Source organism: Cricetulus griseus, chromosome 2 (genome assembly GCF_003668045.3).
Source record: "Cricetulus griseus strain 17A/GY chromosome 2, alternate assembly CriGri-PICRH-1.0, whole genome shotgun sequence".
NCBI classification, from domain to species: Eukaryota; Metazoa; Chordata; class Mammalia; order Rodentia; family Cricetidae; genus Cricetulus; species Cricetulus griseus.
In genome coordinates this window covers 36241462-36266002 of record NC_048595.1, presented here as the reverse complement: position 1 = coordinate 36266002, position 24541 = coordinate 36241462, and the positions used below count along the sequence as shown (strand labels likewise).

Below are 24541 nucleotides of genomic sequence, written 5' to 3'. Positions count from 1 at the left end.
TCTGCTGATTTATATGGCGCTCTGCTACCGCGTAGTGACTGCCCCTACCCATATCACTTATGGAGCGGTCCTGAGAGCTGACCTCTTCAAGATGGCGGTCTGCGCGTTCCATTCTCGGGCTCGCGCACCTCCCCAAGATGGCGGCGCCCGAGGCCTGGCGCGCCCGGAGTTGCTGGTTCTGTGAGGTAGCGGCGGCAACGACCATGGAGGCCACGTCCCGGGAGGCGGCGCCAGCGAAGAGCTCGGCCTCGGGCCCCAGCGCTCCCCCCGCCCTGTTCGAGCTGTGCGGGCGGGCAGTGAGCGCCCATATGGGGGTTCTGGAGAGCGGGGTGTGGGGTAAGTCGCGGAGTGAGGGGCTACCTCCAGCAGCGAGCGGGGGCGGCCCAGCGGCTAGGGGGCGCGGGGGGCGAGGCCGAGAGGCCCGGGGCAAGGCCCAGCCCGGGGCACTACAAGTCAGATTATCGAGTCGGAGCATGAATTCCCTGACTGGCGGGGCCGGACAGAGTGAAGACGGAGACCCAGTGAGCAAGCGGACCCGAACCACGGCTTGCCGCGGGGGGCGCGGGGGGCGAGGCCAGAAGGCCCGGTGTGGGGCAAAAGCTGGCAGGGCCCTAGCGACAGGGGCTGGACTGGCAGGCCGGAGCCGAAGGCTCGGAACTGACACTGGGCTGAGCCGGACTGGACCGAGGAGGCTCGGATGTCGAACCGACGGGCAGGGATGGCCCGGCTGCCCCGGGGCAGGGGCCGATATTGGCAGGCCAGGCCTGAGGCAAGGAGGCCAGGCCCGGAGCCACCTAAACTGACGGCCCTGGGCCTCCGCTGTCCGCGGGGTACACCACGGGCAGCCAGACTCCCGGAGCCCAGCGGATGGGCGGGGTGAGACAGCCGAGTGGAGAGCGAGGGAATGGAATGGGGTTGGGGGAGAGGCCGAAAGGCTGGGGGCGCCGTGGCCTGTTTGACGGCCCAAGAGCTGGAGGGAGCGCACCGACGCCCCAGACCACACTGTTAAACTGAGCGGCTGATCCGCCTGCAGAGCAGGTAGCGCCGGAGGCCCCTCGGATGGGCCGGGGCGGTGAAGAAGGGTGGAAAAGTGAGTGGAGGGAGCCGGGAGAGGTTCGGCAAGCAGGGACAGGCTCGAACGACCGGTCGGCGGGAAGGGCCGAGGAGGCCTCAGGCAGGGCAAGGGCCAGGGTATCCCGGACAGACAAGCCCAAATGGAATAGGACGCATCATGGGCAAGAGGCCTTGGTCCGAAGGGGAGGTAACCGAGGCTTCAGGCCTGCGAGCGGCGGTACCAAAGGGCTGGGACCTGTCGAGGCGGTCCAAACTGAGCAGCTAAGGCCAGCGGCCTGGAGTGCCTGGACCAGATGGTCTCAAGAAGGCCCTGCTGTAGGAGTATATCGCGGGCCAGCGGCCTGGCAACTTAGGAGGGGAAAGGGTCCATGGTGTGAAAAGTGATAATAGAGAGTTAAAGACAAAGTTAGGGCCCTCTGAGGCAGGCCTGGCTTCAAGAGAGGGAGGCCATGGGCCTGACAGAATGGTGGTGGAGTAGGGTCTGGCTGAAGTTGGATGAAATCGCAAGTCAGGCCAAATGGAAGGTAGGGGAGGAGAGAGGTAACCCCTGGCCTTGGAATGTACAGGGGATGTTACACCAGGAGGCCCCTGAGGTGGTGGTGACATCTTTGCCAGAAGGTAGGCCCTGGTCAGTTGAGAATTGAGGTTGAGGTTTTAATAAACCATGAGGAGGCTGGTTTGAAGCGTTGAGGCTCCAGATACTTTCTAAGGCCTTACAAAGTGGTCAGGTAAGTCCTTTTGAGCTTGGAGTAGGCTACTACTGCAGAGCAGGCCCAAGTGCCTTCCTGTGGGTGGGGGTGGGGGAGAAGTGAGTGGGTAAGAAGTTTTCAGGCGCTGTGTGTTGACTATAGGAGATTGTGGAGGCCCTGTGCCAAGCTGAGCAGAAAAGGTCAGGCTGACCCCATGATGAATGGGAGAAAGGCCTCGGTGGGACTGAGCAGAGGCCCAGAGAAGTCCTGGAAACGTGGAATCTCCATCAGCCTGGAGATTCTGAGATACTGATCTTGGCTACAAGAGGAGATTAGTGGTGTGGAGGCCAAAGCTTGCAGAGAGGAAGCATTTAAAGAAAAAGGGAAAAAAAAAAGTATAAGCTAGAAGAAAGCAAAGAAGAATTCCCAAGAATAGAGCTAGGTGGCGGCACATACCTTTAATCCCAGCACGTGGGAGGCAGAGGCAGGTGGATCTCTATGAATTTTAGGCCATCCTGGTCTACAGAGTCGAGTTTAGCATAGCCAAAGCCACACCAAGAAACCCTGTCTCGAAAAAACAAAACAAAAAAATAATTGAGAAAGGAGCAGTAGAGTGTATAGGTAGAAGAGATGCGATTCCTGTGTGTGAGAGGGGATAACCAAACAGAGGGAAGCAGAATGGAAAGGAAAGGGGAAGCTCTGAAGGAATGTCTTTCCTGTGTGCTCATCACCACTTCATTATTCTTGATTGAGCCCCAGCCAGGTTGAGAGGACACAGGAGAGCCTCTAGTGGGCCAGATCAAGTAAATAGCCTCCCAGCAAGAGCTTGACTCCAGTGAGAACTTTTAGAGGGGCCAAGGAAGAGGCATGTCAGGCTGTGCAGTTTTGGAGGGAAGTTGCAGGGTGGGCTAGCAAACAGCCAGGAAAAGCTTCTTGAAGGTGGTGGACTAGCATTGCTGAGAGGGGGAAGGAATTAGAGGTAACACAAGAGTGTAGTGAAAAACAAAAAATTAACAGCAAACAGAATGGGCCAGTGGGATAGATAATTCAAGTAAGACACTTGCTTTCAAGCCTGACAAGTTAAGGGCTCCTGCAGATTGTCCTCTGACCTCACATACCTGCTGTGGCACATCTCTCAAGAGTACAGTGAGGAGAGTTCAGTAGAGTAAGGTGTGCTGACTTAAATATCAGGATTGAGGTTTGAACTTTATCTTGAATGGCATAGAGAGCCTTTGAAAGGTTTGAGCAGAGTAATGTCATCAGGAAGAGCAAGATTCAGAGAGAATATAGAGGCAGGTCAAAGAAAGCAGTTCAGATGACAGACCTACATTAATGTAATAGCACAGGGAAATAGTACTCTCAAGCAACAGGTACAGTGAATATCATTGAATACCTAATAGATACAAAAAAGTACACTAGATTGTTGGATCTTAAGAGTCAGTTATTCCTCAAGAAAAATTACACTGAGGAAGAGCTATGTGTGCTGGCTCACACCTGTAATTCCAGCACTCAGGAGGTAGAGACAGAAGGATTGCCTCAAGTTACAAGCCAGCCAGGAATGAGACCCAGTCTTTAAGGGGGGGGGGGAGTGCACATCTTTCATACCAGCACTCAAGAGGCAGAGGCAGGTAGATCTGTGTGAGTTCAAGGCCAGCCTGGTCTACAAAGTGAGTTCCAAGACAGCCAGGACTGTTACACAAAGAAACCCTGTCTCAAAATGGTGGTGGGGGCAGGGGAGTGGTGGCAGTGGTAATAGAGTACCCCTTTTATACAAGAGTTCATGTTCCTAGCACCTGTGTCAGATCAGAACTCCCATAGATCCAACCTTTTGGCCTTTGCAGGTGCCTGCACTGACCTGCACATACCTTCATATAAATGCAAACATATACACATCATTTTTTTTAAAGATTTATTTATTTATTATGTATATAACATATGCCTGCAGGCCAGAAGAGGGCACCATATCTCATTACAGATGGTTGTGAGCCACCATGTGGTTGCTGGGAATTGAACTCAGGACCTCTGGAAGAACCTCTGAGCCACCTCTCCAGCCTCCACATATACACATCATTTAAAGACAGATTTTTTTTTTAAGTAGATCAAGGAATGGAAGGTTTAATAGACTACAAAATCTTAAGCTTAGTAGAACACAGATGCTGTTGTCAGAATAAACATAATAATAGCCAGTATTCACTGATCTTATAATGGACAGCTATTGTGTTAAACAAATTGCAAGCATGATCTTTAATGTCATGAGGTAGCCATTTCTATCTATTCTGTCTTCACACAACTCCCTCAATACACATACCCCTATTTTGTTTTATTGAGTCAGGGTTTTTCTGTGTGGTCCCTGGCTGGCTTGGTAGTCATATAGAGCTCGGGCTAGCTTGAACTTGCAATAACCTTCCTGCTTCAGCCTCCCAAATGCTGGAATAAGATTTTGACTCAAACAAAACAATTATCAGTTCTTTCCAACTTCTCTAGTTCTAAGAGGGGGTATAATAAACTAAAGGACTTTATATCTAGAGTTGGACAAATTCTGACTCATACAGTTAGTTGTGTATTAGACAAATTATTTAATCTTTCTTTTAAGATTAACACTGCTTTTGTAATGAGGCCAAGGGGGGAGAATAAGTAAAGGCAATCCAAAAGACTATAATAGGGAAACTTTCATAGTCAGGCCTAGCCTTGAATTCCTGATCCTCCCACCTCCACTTCCTGAATACAGGGAAAAACTGGTTTTTGTTTATAAGGTATAATGAGTTTAGAGAACAAAAATTAACTTTAGTTTTCATAGGAAGGTATTAGCTCAGAGTATACTCAGGGCCTAGTGCTTCTTGCAGAAGTATACTGACCTCAGAGAGCAGGACAGTTTGTTTAACTCATCCTTTCCCCTGAATTCCAGCTGCCTTAAGATAGTAAACTTTGTCTTTTGGTTTTTGTAGCTCTCCCAGGCCCAATACTTCAAAGCATCTTACCTCTGCTCAATATATATTACTTGGAGAGGATTGAGGAAACTGCCCTCAAAAAAGGTAAGTGTCTTTCTTACTCTTTCTCACCATGGTGTTCTTCAGGTAACTTTTGTACTTGATACCTGACTAGAACTCATGCTTCTCAAAAAAAGTACCTTAGCCAGGTGTGGTGACGCACACCTTTAATCCCAGCACTCAGGAGGCAGAGGTAGGTAGATCTCTATGAGTTTCAGGTCAGCTTGATCTACAAAGTGAGTTCTAGGCCAGCTAAGACTACATAGTGAGATCCTGTCTCAAAGAACAAAAATCAAAAAAGCGCCTTCCTATGGTCGGAGAGAAGGCTGAGTGGTTTAAGGACACTTGCTACTCTTGGAAAGAACCTGGGTTTGGATCTCAACACTATCTATAACTCCAGTTCCAGGGATCCAACATCCTCTTCTGGCCTCTGTGGGCATCAGACACATGGTATACAATGTACATGCAGGCAAAACACATACCACATGAAAACAAAGAATAGATCTTTTTTAAAAGTACCTTCACATCTATTTTCTTATTATTTCCTACAGTGTCCTATAACACATGTCTACTGTTACATATAACATATGTAACATATAACACATCCCTGTTACTCTAAGACACAAACAAGCTATAACTAGAACTTTTGAACATTAGTTTTTCAATTTTACCAAACTGCTGTTCCTCATTATATCAGTTAACATCTAATATTATGTAACCCTGATGGGCCAAAGCAGTCTTAGGTACTTTACCCAGAGAAATTCATCTATTCACTTAATCCTTTTTCAACAGCCCTTTGAAATAAACATTAATTATATTTTACAGATGAGGGGGAAAATTAAGTAGCTTGCCCATGATCACATAGCTTTAGAGTAGTTTATTAATATTCAAATCTGGATGATCTGTCTTTAGAGTTAGTGTTCTTAACTATTCAGCTAGCTGTATTGTCCTCTGAAGCCAGAGGACAATATGAAAGGCTGATGTATTCATTCAGAGTGGGCAGCAGGCAGCCAGCTAATATGTTTCTTCCTACAGGTCTCTCCACTCAGGCCATCTGGCGCCGACTCTGGGATGAGCTGATGAAAACAAGGCCTTCCAGTTTGGAGGTAAGTTAAGGTACCAGGAAGAACTACTCTAGACTAATCTTGAATAGTAAAGCAAGTATAGCATACAGACACAAACTGGGAACTATTGCAATACAGAGATTGGATTTGGGAGTTGAGCACAGGTGATTTGTCACAAGGTTTTGGGTCATTTGGCATTTAGCAATGACGTGTTTACTATGATTACAGAGTGTGATCACAGTGGAATGCAAACCCAAGATTCCTTGAGTTTTTGACTGAGTTGGTGCAGTGGTCAAAACTAGCAAAGAAGCCAGGCAGTGATGGCACACACCTTTAATCCCAGCACTCGGGAGGCAGAGGCAGGCGTATCTCTATGAGTTTGAGACCAGCCTGGTCTACAAGAGCTAGTTCCAGGACAGCCTCCAAAGCCACAGAGAAATCCTGTCTTGAAAAACAAAACAAAGCAAACAAACAAACAAACAAAAACTAGTAAAGAAAAAACAAAAGAATAGTAACAGAAGGAGCCAACTCATCTTTGCTAAGTACAAAAGTTCTGGCTTAGGAGAAGCTGTATAAAAAGTATTAAATGGGGGCAAATGGAGAGATGGCCCAACAGTCAAGAGCATTGACCATTTTTACAGAAAACCCAGGTTCAGTTCTCATCACCTACCTGGCACCTCACAGCTGTCTGTAACTTCAGTTCAAGGAGATCCAGCACCCTCTTCTGACCTCATTGAGCACCAGGCATGCACATGGTGCATAGATATACATGTAGGCAAAATAAAAATAAAAAATGAAAAGGACTAAGGGCTAGTCAGCAATGGTTGAAGCTATTTATTGTGTACCCTGTATAGGACAAGGGAGAAGATAGTCCTGCCTGGTTCTGCAGTAGTCAGGCTATCTTTTCCTGGGATATGGAGAAAAAAGTCAAAGCTTCATTGAGTCATCTTTGAAATATGAGATGTTATTTCTGAAAAAGAGACAATTTAAGAAACATGAGCTACAGATTAATAGACTTGAATCTAAAAGAGAATGCATTTTTGTTAATCTAAAAGTGAAATTTTATTAGTAATAAAGCAAGCTAATCTCAGAAGTAATAAACATTCTGTTACTAAGTATTTAAATAGTCTGTATAACAACTTGATATAAGGATGTTAAGGGCATACAGGGAACTCAGAATCTTGTGAGAGGGGTTGGGCAGTGTCTAGTAAGACTCCTTTTGTCCTAAAATTCTATTCACTGACTCAGATAGAAATCACTGGAGCTCTTAAACAGAAATAGACATACTTTCTCTCAGTATTTCATTTGCAGTATGGCTGACCAGCAAGTATACAAACTTTCTTTATCTAACATCTCAAGCTTCTAGAGACTTATTGTTTCATTTGTTTTATTGCCCCTAGTCATTTCAGAAGATAGGGAGGCTTAGGCTGGGTGATCTAAATTACTTAGACAGAAGTTCTGATTCAGTATATACCTATTCCAGATTTTTTTTCTGAGTTGTGCTTTAGCACAAAAATAGCCTTCACCTTACCTATAATTTAAAAATATCTGATGAGAATTTGGATGTATAGCTCAGTGGTAAGAATATTTGCCTAGCCTGAATAAGATACCAATTTTAATCTCCAGCACTGCCAGAAAAACAACGAAACAAACAAAAAACCCCACCACCAACAAAAAAGCCGTTTATTGATTCTGCTTGGTTCTAAGCACTATGCAAGTTCCAGAGGACACTGCTCATGAAACAGGAGTACTTAAAAACCATATAGTGCTGCTGTATATAGAGATCTGTATGATGATGTAGATATTTTGAAAACAAAGTAGTTGGGAAATGAAGGATCAGCTGCTTAGCCTTCTGGAAAAATTAGGGTATGTTTCCATTACATTATGTTTAGATAATATCTGTATAAATTAAAGATGAAATTTTTAAAAAGCAAAAGGACAAAACACCAATAACAAGTAAGTAGCTTGATGTGTAGTCTCAGAATAGAATGCCATTAATTAAATAGGTAAAACCAAAAAAGGAAATAGGAGCCTGGGCATATAGGTCAGTGAATATTTGCCTAGCAAGTTTAAGACTATAATGCAGACAGGGAGAGAGAGATTTGCTTAATCACATAAAATGGCAACACCATAAACATGTTTTAAAGCTGTTGTTGTTGTTTTTTAAGATTTATTTTTATCTGTGTATGTGCATGTATGCATGTACCAGTACCTGTAGAAGCTAGAAGAGGACTTTGGATCTCCATCTCCTAGAAGTAGAGTTGCAGACAGTTGTGAGATGCCATGAATGCTGGGAATTGAGCATAGGTCCTCTGATCGAGCAGTCAGTGCTCTTATCCACTGAACCATCTCTCCAGCCCCAACATTTTTGTTTTTAGTTATTATCTTTGCAGCCTCCATAAATTAATTTTAAATAATCAACTGGAAGGCAACATTTGAAGCACTGTTTGCAAAACAAAGAGATAAAGACCTGGAAAGATGGTCCAGCAGTTAAGCTGTCATGTCTGGTTGCTTACCTATAACTTAAGTTCCAGATGATGTGCCTTCTTTGGGCCTCCATGGATGGGCAAAAACACGAAAATAAAAAAATTTAAGATACAGAGAATAAAAAGATCATGAACATCCTAATAAAATAAAATGAGCATAAAATAAAATAAAATGGACACATTACAGAAATATAGAAAGTATCAGTAGGGAAAGGAAATACAGTTTAGTTGCTAGAGTACTTGTCTGGCATATTTAGAGTCCTGGGTTCAGTCTACAGCACTATATAAAGCCATGCGTGGTGGTGCATAGAACTGTAATTCCAGCGGTAGAACTGAAAGCAGGACAGTCAGGAGATCAAGATTATCCTTAGCTACTTTCTTGTTTCAAGGCCAACCTTTCCTGTGAGACTGAGATCCTAACTTCAAAAAACTTCAGTGAGCCAGGTAGTGGTAGAGCATCCCTTTAATTCCAGCACTTGGGAGTTACAGGCAGGTCGTTTTCTGTGAGTTTAAAGCCAACCTGGTCTACAGAGTGAGTTCTAGGATGGACAAGGCTACGCAAAGAAAACTTGTCTCAAAAAAGCAAAAATAAAAAAGCCAGGCATTGGTGACACACGCCTTTAATTCCAGCACTCAGGAGGCAGAGGCAGGCGGATCTCTGTGAGTTCGAGGCCAGCCTGGTATCCAGAGCGAGTGTCAGGATCAGTTCCAAAGCTACACAGAGAAACCCTGTCTCGAAAAACCAAAACAACAACAAAACAACCAAGCTTCCAGTGAAGTAAAAAAAACATAATATGTGAGAAAGTAAGATTTTACCTCATGTTAGTAATCCCTTTTTGTTACAAATGTCATTCTTAGGATCAGCCAGAGATGCCTGAAACTTGTGCTTTAATGTTTTGTTAGTTTAAAAATAAAAAAAATCGGAGCATCTATTTATTAATTAATCCATTTATCTATTTGGGGGGGGTGTTTTTGTTTTTTTTTGTTTGGTTTGGTTTTGGTTTTTTGAGACAGGGTTTCTCTGTGTGGCTTTGGAGCCTCTCCTAGCACTGGCTCTGGAGACCAGGCTGGCCTTGAACTCACAGAGATCCGCCTGCCTCTGCCTCCTGAGTGCTGGGATTAAAGATGTGCACCACTAACGCCTGGCTTCTTTCTTTATTTAGAAACAGGGTTTCTCTATATAACAGTCCTAACTGTTGTAGAACTCACTTTGTAGACCAGGCTGGCCTCAACTCACAGAGATCCATCTGCCTCTTGAGTTTTGGGATTAAAGGCATGCGCCCATGCCACCACCTGGTTGTTTGTTGATTGGTTGGTTGGTTTGTTTGTTTTTTTTTTCAAGACAGGGTCTCTGTAGCTTTGGAGTCTGCCTCTGCCTCTTGAGTTTTGGGATTAAAACATGTGCTGCTACCATCCCCGGGCCATCTATTTATTTATTTGTTTATGTATTTATTTATTTGGTTTTCCGAGACAGGGTTTCTCTGTAGCTTTGGAGCCTGTCCTGGAACTCACTCTGTAGACCAGGGTGGCCTTGAACTCACAAAGATCCACCCATTTTTGCCTCCTGTGTGCGGGGATTAAATGCTTGTGCCAACACACCTGGCCCTGTTGTAACTCGTTGGTTATGTAAGTCAAGAGCCTTTGAAATTCTTTGACTAGAAATTGTACTTCTTACGCTTACTTCAGCAACAAGTATACTAAGATTGGAGTAATACAGATTAGCATGGATCCTTTGTAGACATAAAATCATGAAGCACTGTTTGACTGTGCAACAGGGTCTCACTGTGTAGGTCAGACTGGCCACAAACTCGAGAGTTCCACAGGCCTTTGTCCCCTGAGTACGGATATTAAAGGGCTACTAGGTCTGGCTTCTGGTGGTGTTTTGTTTATAATTCTGCCATCTGGAATTCTGACATCATTATGAAGATTTATTCCAGGACTCTAAGTTTAATATCAAAAACACTAGAAGCAATTTGCTTTTCTAGCATATTCAAGGTCTAGGGTTCCATCTTTGGAAAATTCTATACAAGACTGAGACCTAATCTATTGTGGCAGTTTCTGCATGAGACTTACATAAGAAACTTGTGTAAGAATTCATGAGAAATTATTGAGATAACCATTATAACTTTATATATTTAACCTTTATGATGACTCTTGGTATAGCTCTATTCCCATCCTCCCCAACCCCCTAGACAGGATTTCTCTGTGGCTTTGAAGGCTGTCCTGGAACTAGCTCTTGTAAACCAGGATGGTCTCAAACTCATAGAGATCCCCCTGCCTGTGCCTCCCGAGTGCTGGGACTAAAGGCATGTGCTACCACCTCCCAGCTGGTATAGCTCTTATAGATGATGAAATAAGTACAATGAGACCTTTCCAAAAGTTATAATTAATAAATGATAACCTAGCTTGAAGCAGTTTAACTGTGAAGTACTGTTTCTACTAGTTGTCTTATGCTGCTAATAGAGTCATCCCACTTGAGGTATTACATTTTCATTAGCAGGTCTGGAAAAGTCCAGCCTTTAGTTGTCTCACCTACATGTTTCTTATTCCTCTCATGCAGAAACTGCCACAATAGATTAGGTCTCAATCTTGTATAATTTACCTGTAAAGTTGAGGGCTTATTGAAGTTGCTTGTAAATTATTCTTTTGAAACAAGGTCTCATTATATAGCTCTGGTTAGCCTGAAACCCAAGAGATTTGCCTGTCTCTGCCTCCCTAGTCTGGGATTAAAGCCATATGCCAGCTTCACAAACAATTTCCAGGACTGTGCATGTTAATCTATCTTGATACATGCCTATAATCCCAGGATGCTGAGGCAGAATTGAGGCTTGAGCTAATCTTGTCCTAAAAACAAAAGGCTGCATGTGGGCCAACAAATGTGTAGGGAAAGTGCTAGTGAGACCCTGAAGGACTCAAGAACATCCTTTGCTACCACTCAGAACTAAGCAGAGGGTGGAGGAATTGTCAGTGTTAAAAGTGTTGTCCAAGGGCACTAGCTGATTTTTCAGAGGACACAAGTTCAGTTCCTAGCGCCCATATGGTGCCTCTTCCTGACTCTTAAAAATAGGCTAGTGCGCCGGGCATTGGTGGCGTACGCCTTTAATCCCAGCACTCGGGAGGCAGAGGCAGGAGGATCTCTGTGAGTTCGAGGCCAGCCTGGTCTCCAGAGCGAGTGCCAGGACAGCCTCCATAGCTACACAGAGAAACCCTGTCTCAAAAAACCAAAACCGGCAAGTGCAAGGTTACAGATATACACACAAGCAAAATACCCATACACATATAAGTTAGAAATATGTTGTCTAAGCTGAGTGGTGGTGGTGGTGCAGACTTTAAACCCAGCCCTTGGGAGGCAGAGACAAGTAGATCTCTGTGAGTTTGAGGCCTGTCTTGAAAACAAACAAACAGTGTTGTCTAATATGCACAAGGCATTGGGTCCAGTGCTTACCATTCCAAAGTAGATGAAGAGAGGTTTGGTTACCACCTAAGTTTACCTGCTTCCCCAGTGTCCTTCTGCAGATGAACAAGACATATAAGTTAACTCAAGCATGAAATCATTCCTAAATATTACCATTACAGGCAGAAACTAGGACAAAAAGGCCAGACTTTCACCTGAGGATACTAGGGGCCTATGTCCTGATTTGATTGTTGCTCTGGTAGGGCAGATTGAGATGGGTTTGTTAAGGAACAAACGCTTTCTAAGAGAAGCGTTTTGTTATAGTGTCCATCCTGACTAATAATCAGCTGGTATGCCAGTAACACTTTATCTTTTAAAGTATCTTTACTTCATCTTGTTTGATTCATGTAACATCTTCACCATAAAACAGGGGACAAATCCTCTGTACCTTAGAGAAGAGGTAAGGTGTACAAATGAGAAAGCCAGGCGACCTTACGGAAGGATTGTAGGGCCTTGAGCTGGCTGTGGTGGCACATACCTATAGTTCCAGACTGGAAGGCAGAAGGTACAAGGTCATGAGACCCTATCTACAAAACACAAACTTTCCAGGGCTTGCAAGATTCTTCAGGGTAAAGTTACTTGCCTGACACCCCTGGCAACCAGACTTAAGAGCTCCAGAACCTACCTAAAGTTGAAAGTGACTCCACTAAAGTTGTCCTCTGACTTACATACACACATAGCACATGATCCTCCCCTTCCCAAGTCTAAAACTTCTAATTAAAAAGAAAACAAGTAAACTCTGAGGCTTGATGTCTTTCAAGAGTAACATAGCCCCTCCCTACCTCTGGTGAACATTAGAATCATTTGGGGGAACAGTTTTTTTTTTATGTTAAAACATCATTTTATTTAATTTGTTTTCATTTTATATACTAGCCCCAGTTCCCCTCCTTCTGCAGGCTCCTCCCCCCCACCTTACCCACCCCCATCCACTCCTCTGAGGGGACTCAACAAAGTTTGGTATACCAAGTTGAGGCAGGACCAAGCCCCTCCCCCGTATCAAAGCTGAGCAAGGTATTCCACCATAGGGAATGTGCTACAAAAAAAGCCCATTCATGTAGCCGGATAAGTCCTGGTCCCACTGCCAGGGCCACCCCCCCCCAACAGACACATAACTGTCACCCACATTCAGAGGGTCTAGTTCAGTCCCATGCAGGTTCCCCAACATTCAGCCCATAGTCCATGAGCTTGGATCAGCTGTCTCTCTTGGGTTTCCCCATCATGGTCTTGACACACACACACACAATCCTCCTCGTTCTCTTCAACTAAGCTCCAGAAGCTTAGCCCAGTGCTTTGCTATGTATCACTGCATCTGCTTCCATCCGTTACTAAATGTAGGCTCTGTGATGACAATTAGGGTAGTCACTAATCTGATTATAGGGGAAGGCCAGTTCAGGCACCCTCTCTACTACTGCTAGGAGTCTTAGCTGGGATCATCCTTGTGAGTTCCTGGGAGTTTCCTTAGTATCTGATTTCTTCCTAACTCCATAATGGCTCTCTCCATCAAGATCTCTTTCATTGCTCCCCCTCTCCATCCCTCTCCCAACTCAGCCATCTCAAACCTTCATGTTCCCATCTCCCAGCCTCTTCCCACCCTATCCCTGAGCTTACCCAGGAGATCCTATTTCCCTTTCCTGGGGCCCTTCATATGTGTCCTTCTTGGGGTCCTCCTTTTTACCTAGTTTCTCTGGGGTTGTGGATTATAGCCTGGTTATCCTTTGCTGTATGTCTAATATCCACTTATGAGTGAGTACATACCATGTTAAGGGGAACAGCTTTTAAAATTAAAGATGTCTGGACCTTCTTTCAGATGTCACATGTAGACATCTGGGAAGCTGACATGCATTTGGGGATGGTGGTGGAAGAAAACAACTCTATAAGAAATTCTGATGTACACCAAATATTGAAAATCTGTTCCCCTCAATTTTTAGTATATCAAAATAGTCTGATGAAGTCCCAGTTACATCAAATAACCTGCTTTGGAGAAAACAAACCTTAGAAGTGATTCCTATACCTAGAAATTCTGATCTTGTTGACAAGTGCACAGGCAGAAACTAAACATCATGGGTATGCCAGTATCTTAAGGCTTGATAGTTGGTGCACCCCTACAAAGCAGCAGTCTCAGGGGAGTTAGTAGATACTTTGGGAAATTGAGTTACCAGTGGAGAACATTCCTGATAGATGTGCTCAAAGGACATGTTAAGAAAGGCTTGGGTGAGGGAGATGGATTTAGCCAGAGCAAAATATTCTTGTGAAGAAAGCTTCAGGTTAGCAGAGCTCTTGTAGAAGAGCTTTTCTGTCAGCTTGGAGAACTTCAAATCCTAGGTAATGGGAAAATACTGATTGTATTATCCTACAAAGTAATTTGGAAAAGGAGCCATCAAAAAGTTAAGTGGTTAGGCATGAGATGATACAGGCCTGAACAAAGCTTGTGTGCTAAAAAAAAAAGTTGAGATGAAGCTCTAGAACCAAATTTTGAGAATTTAAAGTATTATGTCTTAGTTGTGAGATACTATAGAAAAAGGAGATAGCTTAGCAGGTAGAAGTCCTTTATGTTCTGAAATGGAATTGGATTCCCTAGTGCCCATGTAAATGCTGAGTGGGCATGGCACCTGCCTATAATTGCAACCCAGAAGCAGGGTTTCCAAATTAAGCTTGCTAAACTAGTTAAATCAGCTCTGGATTCAAAGTGAGACCCTACCTTAACAAAGTGAAGGAAGGCATTAAAGACATCTAATATCAGCCTTTGGCAGCCACAGCACGCACACACGCGCACACACACACACACACACACACACACACACACACACACACACAGAGAGAGAGGAGAGAGAGAGAGAGAAAGAGAGAGAGAGAGAGAGAGAGAGAGAGAGAGAGAGAGAGAGAGAGAGAGAGAGAGAGAGAGACGAACACATATGTGCACACACACAGATAGTTCCTCGGAAACAGATTTCTTGTGCCCAAATCTTGATTACCACTTACTTGTACAGTAACCAGTGTTAACTTCTGTACTACTCCCTCCAGGTTATGTTTTTATTTCAGCTGGGGAAGGGATTGCCATATCAGGTCCCTAGGTTTGATCCCCAGCATTCACAAGATTGTGGTTTCAACTGGGTCCACTGGCCCAACATTACTTCCTAAAAAAGGCTCACAGCCATGTGCAGCTCCAACTCCAGGGAATCCAGTACACTCTTTGGGCCTCTCCAGACAGTCATACCCACAGGTGTATACACACTAGATAGAAATGTCCTAAAGCATGTTTCAGAAACCATCCCTTCATATGCATACAATTAAAAAACTAACAAACCTATTAGGCCTGGGGGATAGCTCAATCAGTAAAGTGCCGTGCAAGCATAAATTTGGTCCCCAAAACCTCCTTAAGTGGGGGCTGGCTCAGTAAGTAATGTACTCACTGAGCAAGCCTGATGATAACCTGTTTGAATCCCCAGAACCCATATAAAAGCTAAACTTAGATGTTTGTAATCTCAGTACATCCCCCACTGGAAGATGAAAGAAGTGCTAGTTCACAGGACCCTTAACCTGATATATACAATAAGCATTAAGAGCACTTTGCCTCAAATATCAAGTTATTTGGCCTCTATGTGCATGAACACACAAAAGCTAGGTATAGTGGTGCCCTTTAAAAAGTGTTTTACTTGCATGTATGTCTACTACATGAGCCAAGGACATTGGATCCCCTGAAACAGGAGTTATAGTTGGTTGTCAGCCATCATGTGGGTGCTGAGAACTGAACCTGGGTCCTCTGCCGAGAGCAGCTAAATGCTCCATTCGAGCCATCCCTACAGACCTCCACATACACATAACTTTTTTGTTTTGTTTTTTCGAGATGGGGTTTCTCTGTAGCTTTGGAGGCTGCCCTTGAACTCAGATCCAGCTGCCTCCCAAGTGCTGGGATCGCGCCGCCACTGCCCAGCCATAACTTTTTATGAGCAGTGTTTCTTCACATAGCCTTGGCTATAATGTATATAGACCAGACCTGCTTCTCCCTCACATGTGCTGGGTTTAAAGGCATTCACCACACCAGCTCCATTGGAGAGTGTATACTTTTAATCCCAGTGCTGGGGAGGAAACAGATCCTTTGAGCTTGATGCTCTGGCAGCCTAACCTACTTGGCAAGCCTCAACCCAGTAAGAGCAGCAGTGCTGAAGTACAACCTCTGGCCTCTCTGTCCCATATATATATATATATATATGCACACACAAAAATTATCATCTGTCAGACATTTGCCCTATAGAAAGAACAAAAATATGTTCCTTCATCTGTTTGTATCACTTGCTTATCTGTATAATGGGGCTACCAGTATGAATTTGTGTCATTTACCTAGATTGATGCCGTACTCAGAAATGTTTGCTACTAGAAGGAAACCAAGAGGGCACTTGACAAATGTCTGGTGTTTTCTTTGCTTTTAGAGTGTGACTTGTTGGCGAGCCAAGTTTATGGAGGCCTTTTTTTCCCATGTTCTACGTGGAACCATTGATGTGTCTTCTGATAAGCGTCTTTGTGATCAGCGTTTCTCACCTCTCCTGCACAGCTCCCGTCATGTTCGACAGCTCACCATCTGCAATATGCTGCAGGGAGCAACTGAGCTAGTGGCTGAGCCAAACCGCAGGGTTCTCGAGACCCTGGCAAGTTCTCTGCACACCCTCAAGTTCCGCCACCTGCTGTTCTCTGACGTGGCTGCTCAGCAGTCACTGCGACAGCTGTTGCATCAGCTCATTCACCATGGCGCTGTTAGCCAAGTGTCGCTGTACTCCTGGCCTGTGCCTGAGTCAGCCCTTTTCATCCTTATCCTCACCATGAGCGCTGGCTTTTGGCAGCCAGGCCCTGGTAGCTTGCCTTGCCGCCTTTGTGGTGAAGCCTCCCGAGGTCGGGCCCCATCCAGAGATGAAGGGTCCTTATTGCTAGGCTCACGCCGGCCTCGGCGGGATGCAGCAGAGCGATGTGCTGCAGCACTAATGGCCACCCGGAGGAAGAGTGAAGTCAAGCAGATGCCCAGGGCTGTACCTACCACTCGTGTAACACGCCGCAGCACACAAGAAAGCCTGGCAATAGGTGGGACAGACTCTAAGAGGGAGCTGTACCCTCCAGCCACCTCTTATGAGGCTTCTGGCACCAAGCAGCCATCCTCTGCTCCAGCTGCCACCTCCTCTGCCTCCTCTTCCTCCTCTTCCACATCATCCAAACGGGCTCCAGCTAGCTCAGCCTCACAGCCTAAGCCCTTAAAGCGTTTCAAACGAGCAGCAGGGAAGAAAGGTGCCCGCACCCGTCAGGGGTCTGGTGCAGAGTCTGAAGACCTGTATGACTTTGTTTTTATTGTGGCTGGTGAGAAAGAGGATGGTGAAGAGATGGAGATTGGGGAAGTAGCTTGTGGAGCTCTGGATGGATCGGATCCCAGCTGTTTGGGGCTCCCAGCACTGGAGGCATCCCAGCGATTCCGAAGCATTTCCACCTTGGAGCTGTTCACTGTTCCACTCTCCACAGAAGCAGCTGTGACACTGTGCCACCTGCTGAGCTCCTGGGTATCACTGGAGAGCCTTACACTTTCCTACAATGGTGAGCACCTGAAGGAACAGGTCTGGGTTTGAAACTCTCAGCAGTGTTGTGCCTAATCTAGGGTGGGGAGTATGATGAGGGAGGTGGAGGATGTGTTCCTTTGTGTCTCACAGAGGCAAGAGGTAAACACAAAACACACTGACATACTGTTAATGTTAAGAGAGAAAAATAAGGTTTCATAATATGGATTTACTATTAGAACAAGGCTTCTAAAGGAGCTGATACGTTAGCTAGATACAGAGGGCAATCTAGACCCAGGCAGGGCTCTGGATTTGTATCACACCAGTTATATCAAAGGGCCTACCCAGGTTTTAAGGGGGCGGAAGACAGAACAACAACCTAAAAGACAGTCTTCTGTCCTTATCCACTTGCTCATACACTGTCAGCAAAATGTACAACCTGTCTGAAACTACCTAAATTGCTAAAAACTGCTACAGAAAACACAGATGTACCATCAGCCTCCTAATACCCTTCATTGTATCTGCAACATGAACTCCCATTCTAATCTGTAATTCCCAAACTCTCCCTTACTTAGTAAATGACCTCACAAAGAAAATGTGTCATACACGAATTCCTTCAACTAGCCTACTTCTGAGTTCATCCTTTTCTTCACCTCAATGAAAGGTGCAGCCTTATCAGAAGCTAACTAATTCCCCATACAGTAAATCCTTACTTCTTCCTTTTTTATGGAGGCTTGTTTCTCAGATGCTTTAGTATTCATATACTTGGGCTATATCTGACATTAAATATTCTCAAAATACTACCTAATCTAATTTCTAACATCAGCCTATAACAATTGACTTGCCCAGAGTAACCCTTAGCAAGCTGTAGAGCCAGTATTCAAGCCAGATAACTTGACTTCACTAATACAACTTCCCTTCTTTCTACTGCTTCTCCTAGCACCCAAACATTAAGTCAGGTTTCCACCAGCGTTCCATTTCCTTCTCTCCTCAAGGCGTGGTCATCTCTACTATCTCCTCTCAAGCCACACTCAAACACTCACCAGTGCACAGAGGAGAGTAAAGGCCATGGAGGTCCTCCTTGCTACTACATTTCACATGCCCTTTTCTAGTCCTCATATCACATCTACTGTTTCTTCCTAAGCCAGGTATGGCAGTGAACATATTAATCCCAACACCTGGGAGGTTGAGCTAGATGGATCTGTGGAGTTGAGGCCAATTTGGCCTATGTAGTGAATTCCAGTATAACCAGGGTTATATAGACAAATCCTGTTTTAAAAAAAAAAAAACAAAAAACTTTTTTTTTCTGAAATACTTCCATTACCTCAGTTTCCCCTACTAATCATCAGTTTCTCAGAACTCTCCCATTTTATCACCTTTTCTAGACAATTGCATCTATTCCTGTAGCTTCAATGGCCACTAATGCTAATACCTCCGCACCCCTTTCCTTGGCCTAAGACATTGATTTAGCTTACTACTAGGTGTCATCCTTTCAACTCATTTCCAACCTATATACACTATTATACTGATCCTCCTCTCAAAGATATCACAACTGCACAACTGCCTCAGTTGCCCAAAGAAATGGAGATTCTGTCTCTGAATAAATTTAGTCACTAGGCCCTACTTTTACACCTTCCAAATCCATTTATTTATACCTGTATCCTTAATTCAGGATTTTTTTTTGGGGGGGGGTTGGTTTTTCGAGACAGGGTTTCTCTGTGTAGCTTTGGAGCCTATCCTGGCACTCGCTCTGAAGACCAGGCTGGCCTCGAACTCACAGAGATCCGCCTGCCTCTGCCTCCCGAGTGCTGGGATTAAAGGGGTGCGCCACCAACGCCCAGCTAATTCAGGATATTATTACTCCTTGCGTGGCTTAATTTCATCAGTCCATCAATCCATTGTTTGCACTACACAAGTTTCTTTTTTTGTTTGTTTGAGACAGGGTTTCTCTGTATTGCTTTGGAGCCTATCCTGGAACTTGCTCTGTAGACCAGGCTGGTCTCGAACTCACAGAGATCCTCCTGCCTCTGCCTCCCGAGTGCTGAGATTAAAGGCGTGCACCACCAACGCCCGGCCACAAGTATTCTTTAGAACATGTAGTTTGACCCTTTTGTTCATTCAAAGCCTTTTACAGGTTAAGCATGGACTCACAAAATAGAGGCAGGAAGATCTGGAGTTTAAAGGCAGCATTGTCAGCATATTTAGTTTGGAAAAACATCACACACACACGGCCTAGGCTGCCTTCAGACTCACATCACTCACACACACACACACACACACACACAGACACACACAGACACACACACACACACACACACACACACACACACACACGGCCTAGGCTGCCTTCAGACTCACATCACACACACACACACCACACACACACACACACACACACACACACACACACACGGCCTAGGCTGCCTTCAGACTCATACATCATACACACACACACACACACCCACCTACCCATAAGGCAGAGGCATGCAGATCTCTGAGTTAGAGGACAGCCAGGGCTACACAGAAACCCTGTCTTGAAAAACAAAATCTGAATTGGGAAGCGAGAAGGTTCAGTATGCATCCTATACATATCTATTGTACTCTTGCTTCCTTGATTCCTGTTATATTTTTAGCAGCTTTATGAGCAAGAACACTATGTGCTTCTTGTGTGTAGGGGAGGAAAAAATGCTGGTAAAAATTTAGTTGGATGAGCCGGGCCATGGTGACGCACACCTTTAATCCCAGCACTTGGGAGGCAGAGGCAGGTAGATCTCTGAGTTCCGGGCCAGCCTGGCTTACAGAGCCAGTTCCAGGACAGCCAGGACTACACAAAGAAACCCTGTCTGGGGGTGGGGTGGGGAGGATTAGTTGGGTGAATAAATTAACAGCAGTTTATAAATACAAGGAAGAGAACTTGTTTCTCAGGAGTTATTAAGTAATTATATTAAGTAATTATTAAGTAAACTGCCGTGGTTTTTTAGACTATTTATCCTGTGGGAAATGGTTTGTTTGTTTTGTTTCTAGTACATCAAACCCAAGGATTCATGCACATTAGGCACATGCTGTACCACTGATCCAATATGCATCCATTCTACTTTTTTTGCCATTCCCACCTACAATATACTTGGTTGGACCATCATTACTTATTTTACAAGTGCATCCATCTTCACAGCTTAGCTTTCAAGACTTCTCACAATGCTGGTCCCACTACATGACTCTAGAGCTGTGTCCTGAGACCCTTCCCACTCATGAGTTGGTATCTGAGATAGGACCCAGTTATCCAAAATTCCCTCTTCAAGGCCATACATCTTTTGAAAAAATCAGTGCCCAGCTCCTAGCATACCACACCTATCTTATTCTGGGATTCTCCTGATGACTCTAGAGTACAAAGTCCCTACCAAAGATCACAATTTGCTAGTTACCCAAGGAAAAGGAGAAAATGGACAAGCAATTGATACAAATGTCAAAAATACATGATCCACAGCCAGACATGGTAAATACCCATGACCCCAGCCCTGGAGTTTAAGGTCTAAAGCCTTATCTCAAAATCTGATAATCTGATCCAAAGCTCAAGACTTGGTAGTAATCAGTAGCAACAGCATTTGCTGGGCAGTGGTGGTGCATGCCTTTAGACCAGCCTGGTCTACAGCCTCCAAAGCCACAGAGAAACACTGTCTCAAAAAAACCAAAAAAATAAAAGGAAAAAAGAGACATTCACTGAATGTTACTTCTGCTTACATTTCTCACATTGTTATTTAATCTCTTCTGCCATAGGCCTGGGTTCTAATATCTTCCGCCTGCTGGACAGCCTGCGGGCCCTCTCAGGCCAGGCTGGATGCCGCCTCCGTGCCCTGCATCTCAGTGACCTGTTTTCACCACTGCCCATCCTGGAGTTGACTCGTGCCATTGTTCGAGCCCTCCCCCTGCTGCGGGTCCTGTCTATTCGTGTTGACCACCCAAGCCAGAGGGATAACCCTGCCGTACCAGAGAATGCTGGGCCCCCTAGCCACATAATTGGGGATGAGGAAATACCAGGTAAAGTAGTGTATATGCACATACACAGTTGATATGTGTTTGGTTGGGGAGAGGAAGGGAACTTCCAACTGTAGCCTGTTCCACTTAACCCTGTTGTTATTGTCCTGCTTTCCCTTGCCTCCCCCACCCCCTAAGACAGGGTTTCTCCGAGTGCTGGGATAAAGGTGTGTACCACCACTGCCCAGCTATAAACTGCTAGTCTTTAAAATAACCTCAGGTTAGAGAGATCCCAGAACTGCTGTGAGCATGACCACGACAGCTATCTCCAGAAAGGGGATCTAAGCTGATTATTTTTAAACTAGATTCAGTGGCCCTACTTGATGTTTCTTTTTGTTTTTCAAGATAGGGTCACTCTGTGTATCTCTGGCTGTCCTAGGACTTGATCTGTAGACAAGGCTGGCCTTGAACTCATAGAGATCCACCTACCTCTGCTTCCCAAGTGCTGGGATTAAAGGCAAGTGCCATTGCCTGGTGTTTGTTGTTTTTGTTTGTGCTTTATGTTTCTATTTCCTATTATGTCTCCTCTTATAACACTATGCATTTGCGCCAGGCAGTGGTGGCGCATGCCTTTAGTACAAGCACTAAGGAGGCAGAGGCAGGCAGATCTCTGTGAGTTCAAGCCTAGTCTAATCTACAAGAGCTAGTTCCAGGACAGCCTCCAAAGCCACAGAGACACCGTCTCGAAAAACCAAAAAAAAAAAACAAAAAAACCCCACACTATGCATTTGCTCTCTGTTTGTATATGTGTACACATATGTAGGTAGAGGCCACAGGTTGACATTTTGTTGTTGTGTGTATGTGTACATGCATGTATCACTGGAGAAATCAAGGAACAACCAAAAAAATGAATAAAATTTTAAAAAGCCAGGTGGTGATGGCTCACACCTTTAATCCCAGCACTAGGGAGGGAGAGGCAGGTGGATCTCTGTGACTTCAAGGCCAGCCTGGTCTACAAAGGAGTTGCAAGGCAGCCAGTCTCCACCTCTCCAGTGCTGGAAGTTCAGGTGTGGGCTACCACAGACCTGCCATTTCTGCCATTTATTTGTCTGGCATTCATTCATTCATTTGTTTCAAGGCAGGGTTTCTTTGTGTAGCTTTGGAGGCTGTCTTGGAACTGTCTCTGTAGATCAGGCTGGCCTCAACCTCACAGAGATCCATCTGCTTCTGCCCCAGTGTTGGGATTAAAGGTGAGCGCCACCACAGCCCTGCCAGACCTGCCATTTATATAGGTTCTGTGGATCCAAACTCAAGGTTTTCACACTTACACAGCAAACACTTCTCCTCTGAGCTATCTACCCCCTGCATTCTTTTATTTGCTTGAGTGCAAAGATGGGATTTTATATTTAATGGTCCATTTCTAGACCTTATCATAAAGCCTGACACACAGTAGAAGCAAGATACATAGATAACAAACCATTTCCCTAATGAGTCTACTATAGGTAGAAATAGTGGGCCAGTGGGATGACTCAACCTGGAAAAGCACTTGCTGCCATCAGACCTGAAACCCACATGGTAAGGTTTTCCTGACCCCCAAGTAGTGGTACACATATACATGTTTTGTTTGAGTTTCTCTGTGTAGCCCTGGTTGTCCTGAAACTTGCTCTATGGACCTGGCCTTGAACTCAGAGATCCTCCTGCCTCTCCATCACCACCCGTCTACATATGTATACAGACAGCTAATTGCAATTTCCTCTTCCTGTCAAATGCAGAAAACTGCCTAGAGCAACTGGAAATGGGATTTCCACGAGGAGCTCAGCCAGCCCCACTGCTCTGCTCTGTTTTGAAGGCCTCGGGTTCTCTGCAGCAGCTGTCACTGGACAGTGCCACCTTTGCCTCTCCCCAGGACTTTGGGCTTGTGTTGCAAACACTCAAAGGTAAGAATGGTACAGGAGGGTAGGGAGGGAACCTACCACTGTTCCCTGGGAAAACTAAGCCCATTGCCCATGGCTTCTTCCTCCCATCCAGAATATAACCTATCTCTGAAAAGGCTGAGCTTCCACGATATGAATCTTGCAGATTGTCAGAGTGAGGTGCTCTTTTTGCTACAGAATTTGACCCTTCAAGGTAAGGTCCTAATCTAGAGCCTGAGCATTCCTGTGTCCTCACTGTAACTCTGCCACTTTCTCAATGTGCAAACCACGATTCTTTCCCTAGTCTTAATATCTTCCTTGATTATAAGGATATGGGACCTGTATGACCTTCCTTCTAACGTCCCAAATTCAGTTCCTCTTCAAACATGGGCATTTACCCAATTTTTAGTACCTCACTTTGTTTTGTTTGTAAAGGGCTGGCAGAAATGGTGGTAGCACCCTTGGTGGGTTCAAATTAAAAAAATAAAAAATAAAAGTGAGATAGTAGGAAAAGGGTGAGTCAGTGGTTTGCACACACCTTTAGTCCCAGCACTCGGGAGGCAGGGACAGGATCTCTGTGGGTTCAAAGCCAGAATGATCTACAAAGTGAGTTCCAGGACAGCCAGAGCTGTTACACAGAAAAATTCTCTCGGAACACAAAACAACAAGAAAATAGTGGGGAGAAATGCGATATTGTGGCCACTTCAGGTATTCGCTTCTAACTAAACACACACACACACACACACACACATATTTAGGCTCAGTATCTTACTTGAATTGAGTTCCAACATTGCTTGGGACTTTGCAGATTATTCTTTTCAGGACTATGTAAAATGTTTGCTCACCTTACCACCTGGGGCAGGAGGGATAGCACCAACCTTACTTCTTACCCAAATATCCCACTTTCTCTTGACAGAGATTACCTTTTCCTTCTGTCGTCTGTTTGAGAAGCGCCCAGCCCAATTTCTTCCTGAGATGGTTGCTGCTATGAAGGGCAACTCTACACTGAAGGGCCTTCGACTACCAGGGAACCGCCTGGGTAGGGAACAGACCCTGGAGGGAGGAAGGAACCAGCTCTTTGACCTATAAATTTTTGGGGTAACGGTATTGACTACTCCACTAAGAAGGCTATGATTGTAAATACAGGTATTGAGTACTAGGTCTCCAGAACTGCTAGAACTATGGTTTGCTCAAGATGGAGCTGAGATAGGATTCCCTTGTTTCCCTGTTCTTGGGTCGAGGTAATGAGTATTCCCTGTCCCTCTCTCCAGGGAACGCTGGCCTGTTGGCCCTGGCAGATGTTTTCTCAGAGGATTCATCCTCTTCTCTCTGTCAGCTGGATATCAGGTATGCTAGGGATTGGGAAGAGAG

General features: G+C 44.9%; 1 protein-coding gene across 4 annotated transcripts in view; it reads left to right on the top strand.

The window, feature by feature from the left end:
• Nucleotides 1-68: 68 nt before the first annotated feature.
• The window catches only part of Lrrc41 (leucine rich repeat containing 41), a 25293-nt gene continuing 820 nt past the window's right edge, over nucleotides 69-24541 (top strand). Inside the window, exons 1-9 of one of the 4 annotated variants that reach the window (XM_027402525.2) lie at nucleotides 69-336; nucleotides 4709-4795; nucleotides 5786-5856; nucleotides 16182-17325; nucleotides 21060-21320; nucleotides 23030-23194; nucleotides 23286-23384; nucleotides 24087-24209; nucleotides 24442-24517. In XM_027402525.2, coding sequence (XP_027258326.1) covers nucleotides 138-336; nucleotides 4709-4795; nucleotides 5786-5856; nucleotides 16182-17325; nucleotides 21060-21320; nucleotides 23030-23194; nucleotides 23286-23384; nucleotides 24087-24209; nucleotides 24442-24517 — 2225 coding nt within the window. In that variant the 5' untranslated portion in view covers nucleotides 69-137. The other 3 variants (XM_035439696.1, XM_027402529.2, XM_027402527.2) reach the window with 3 other exon arrangements.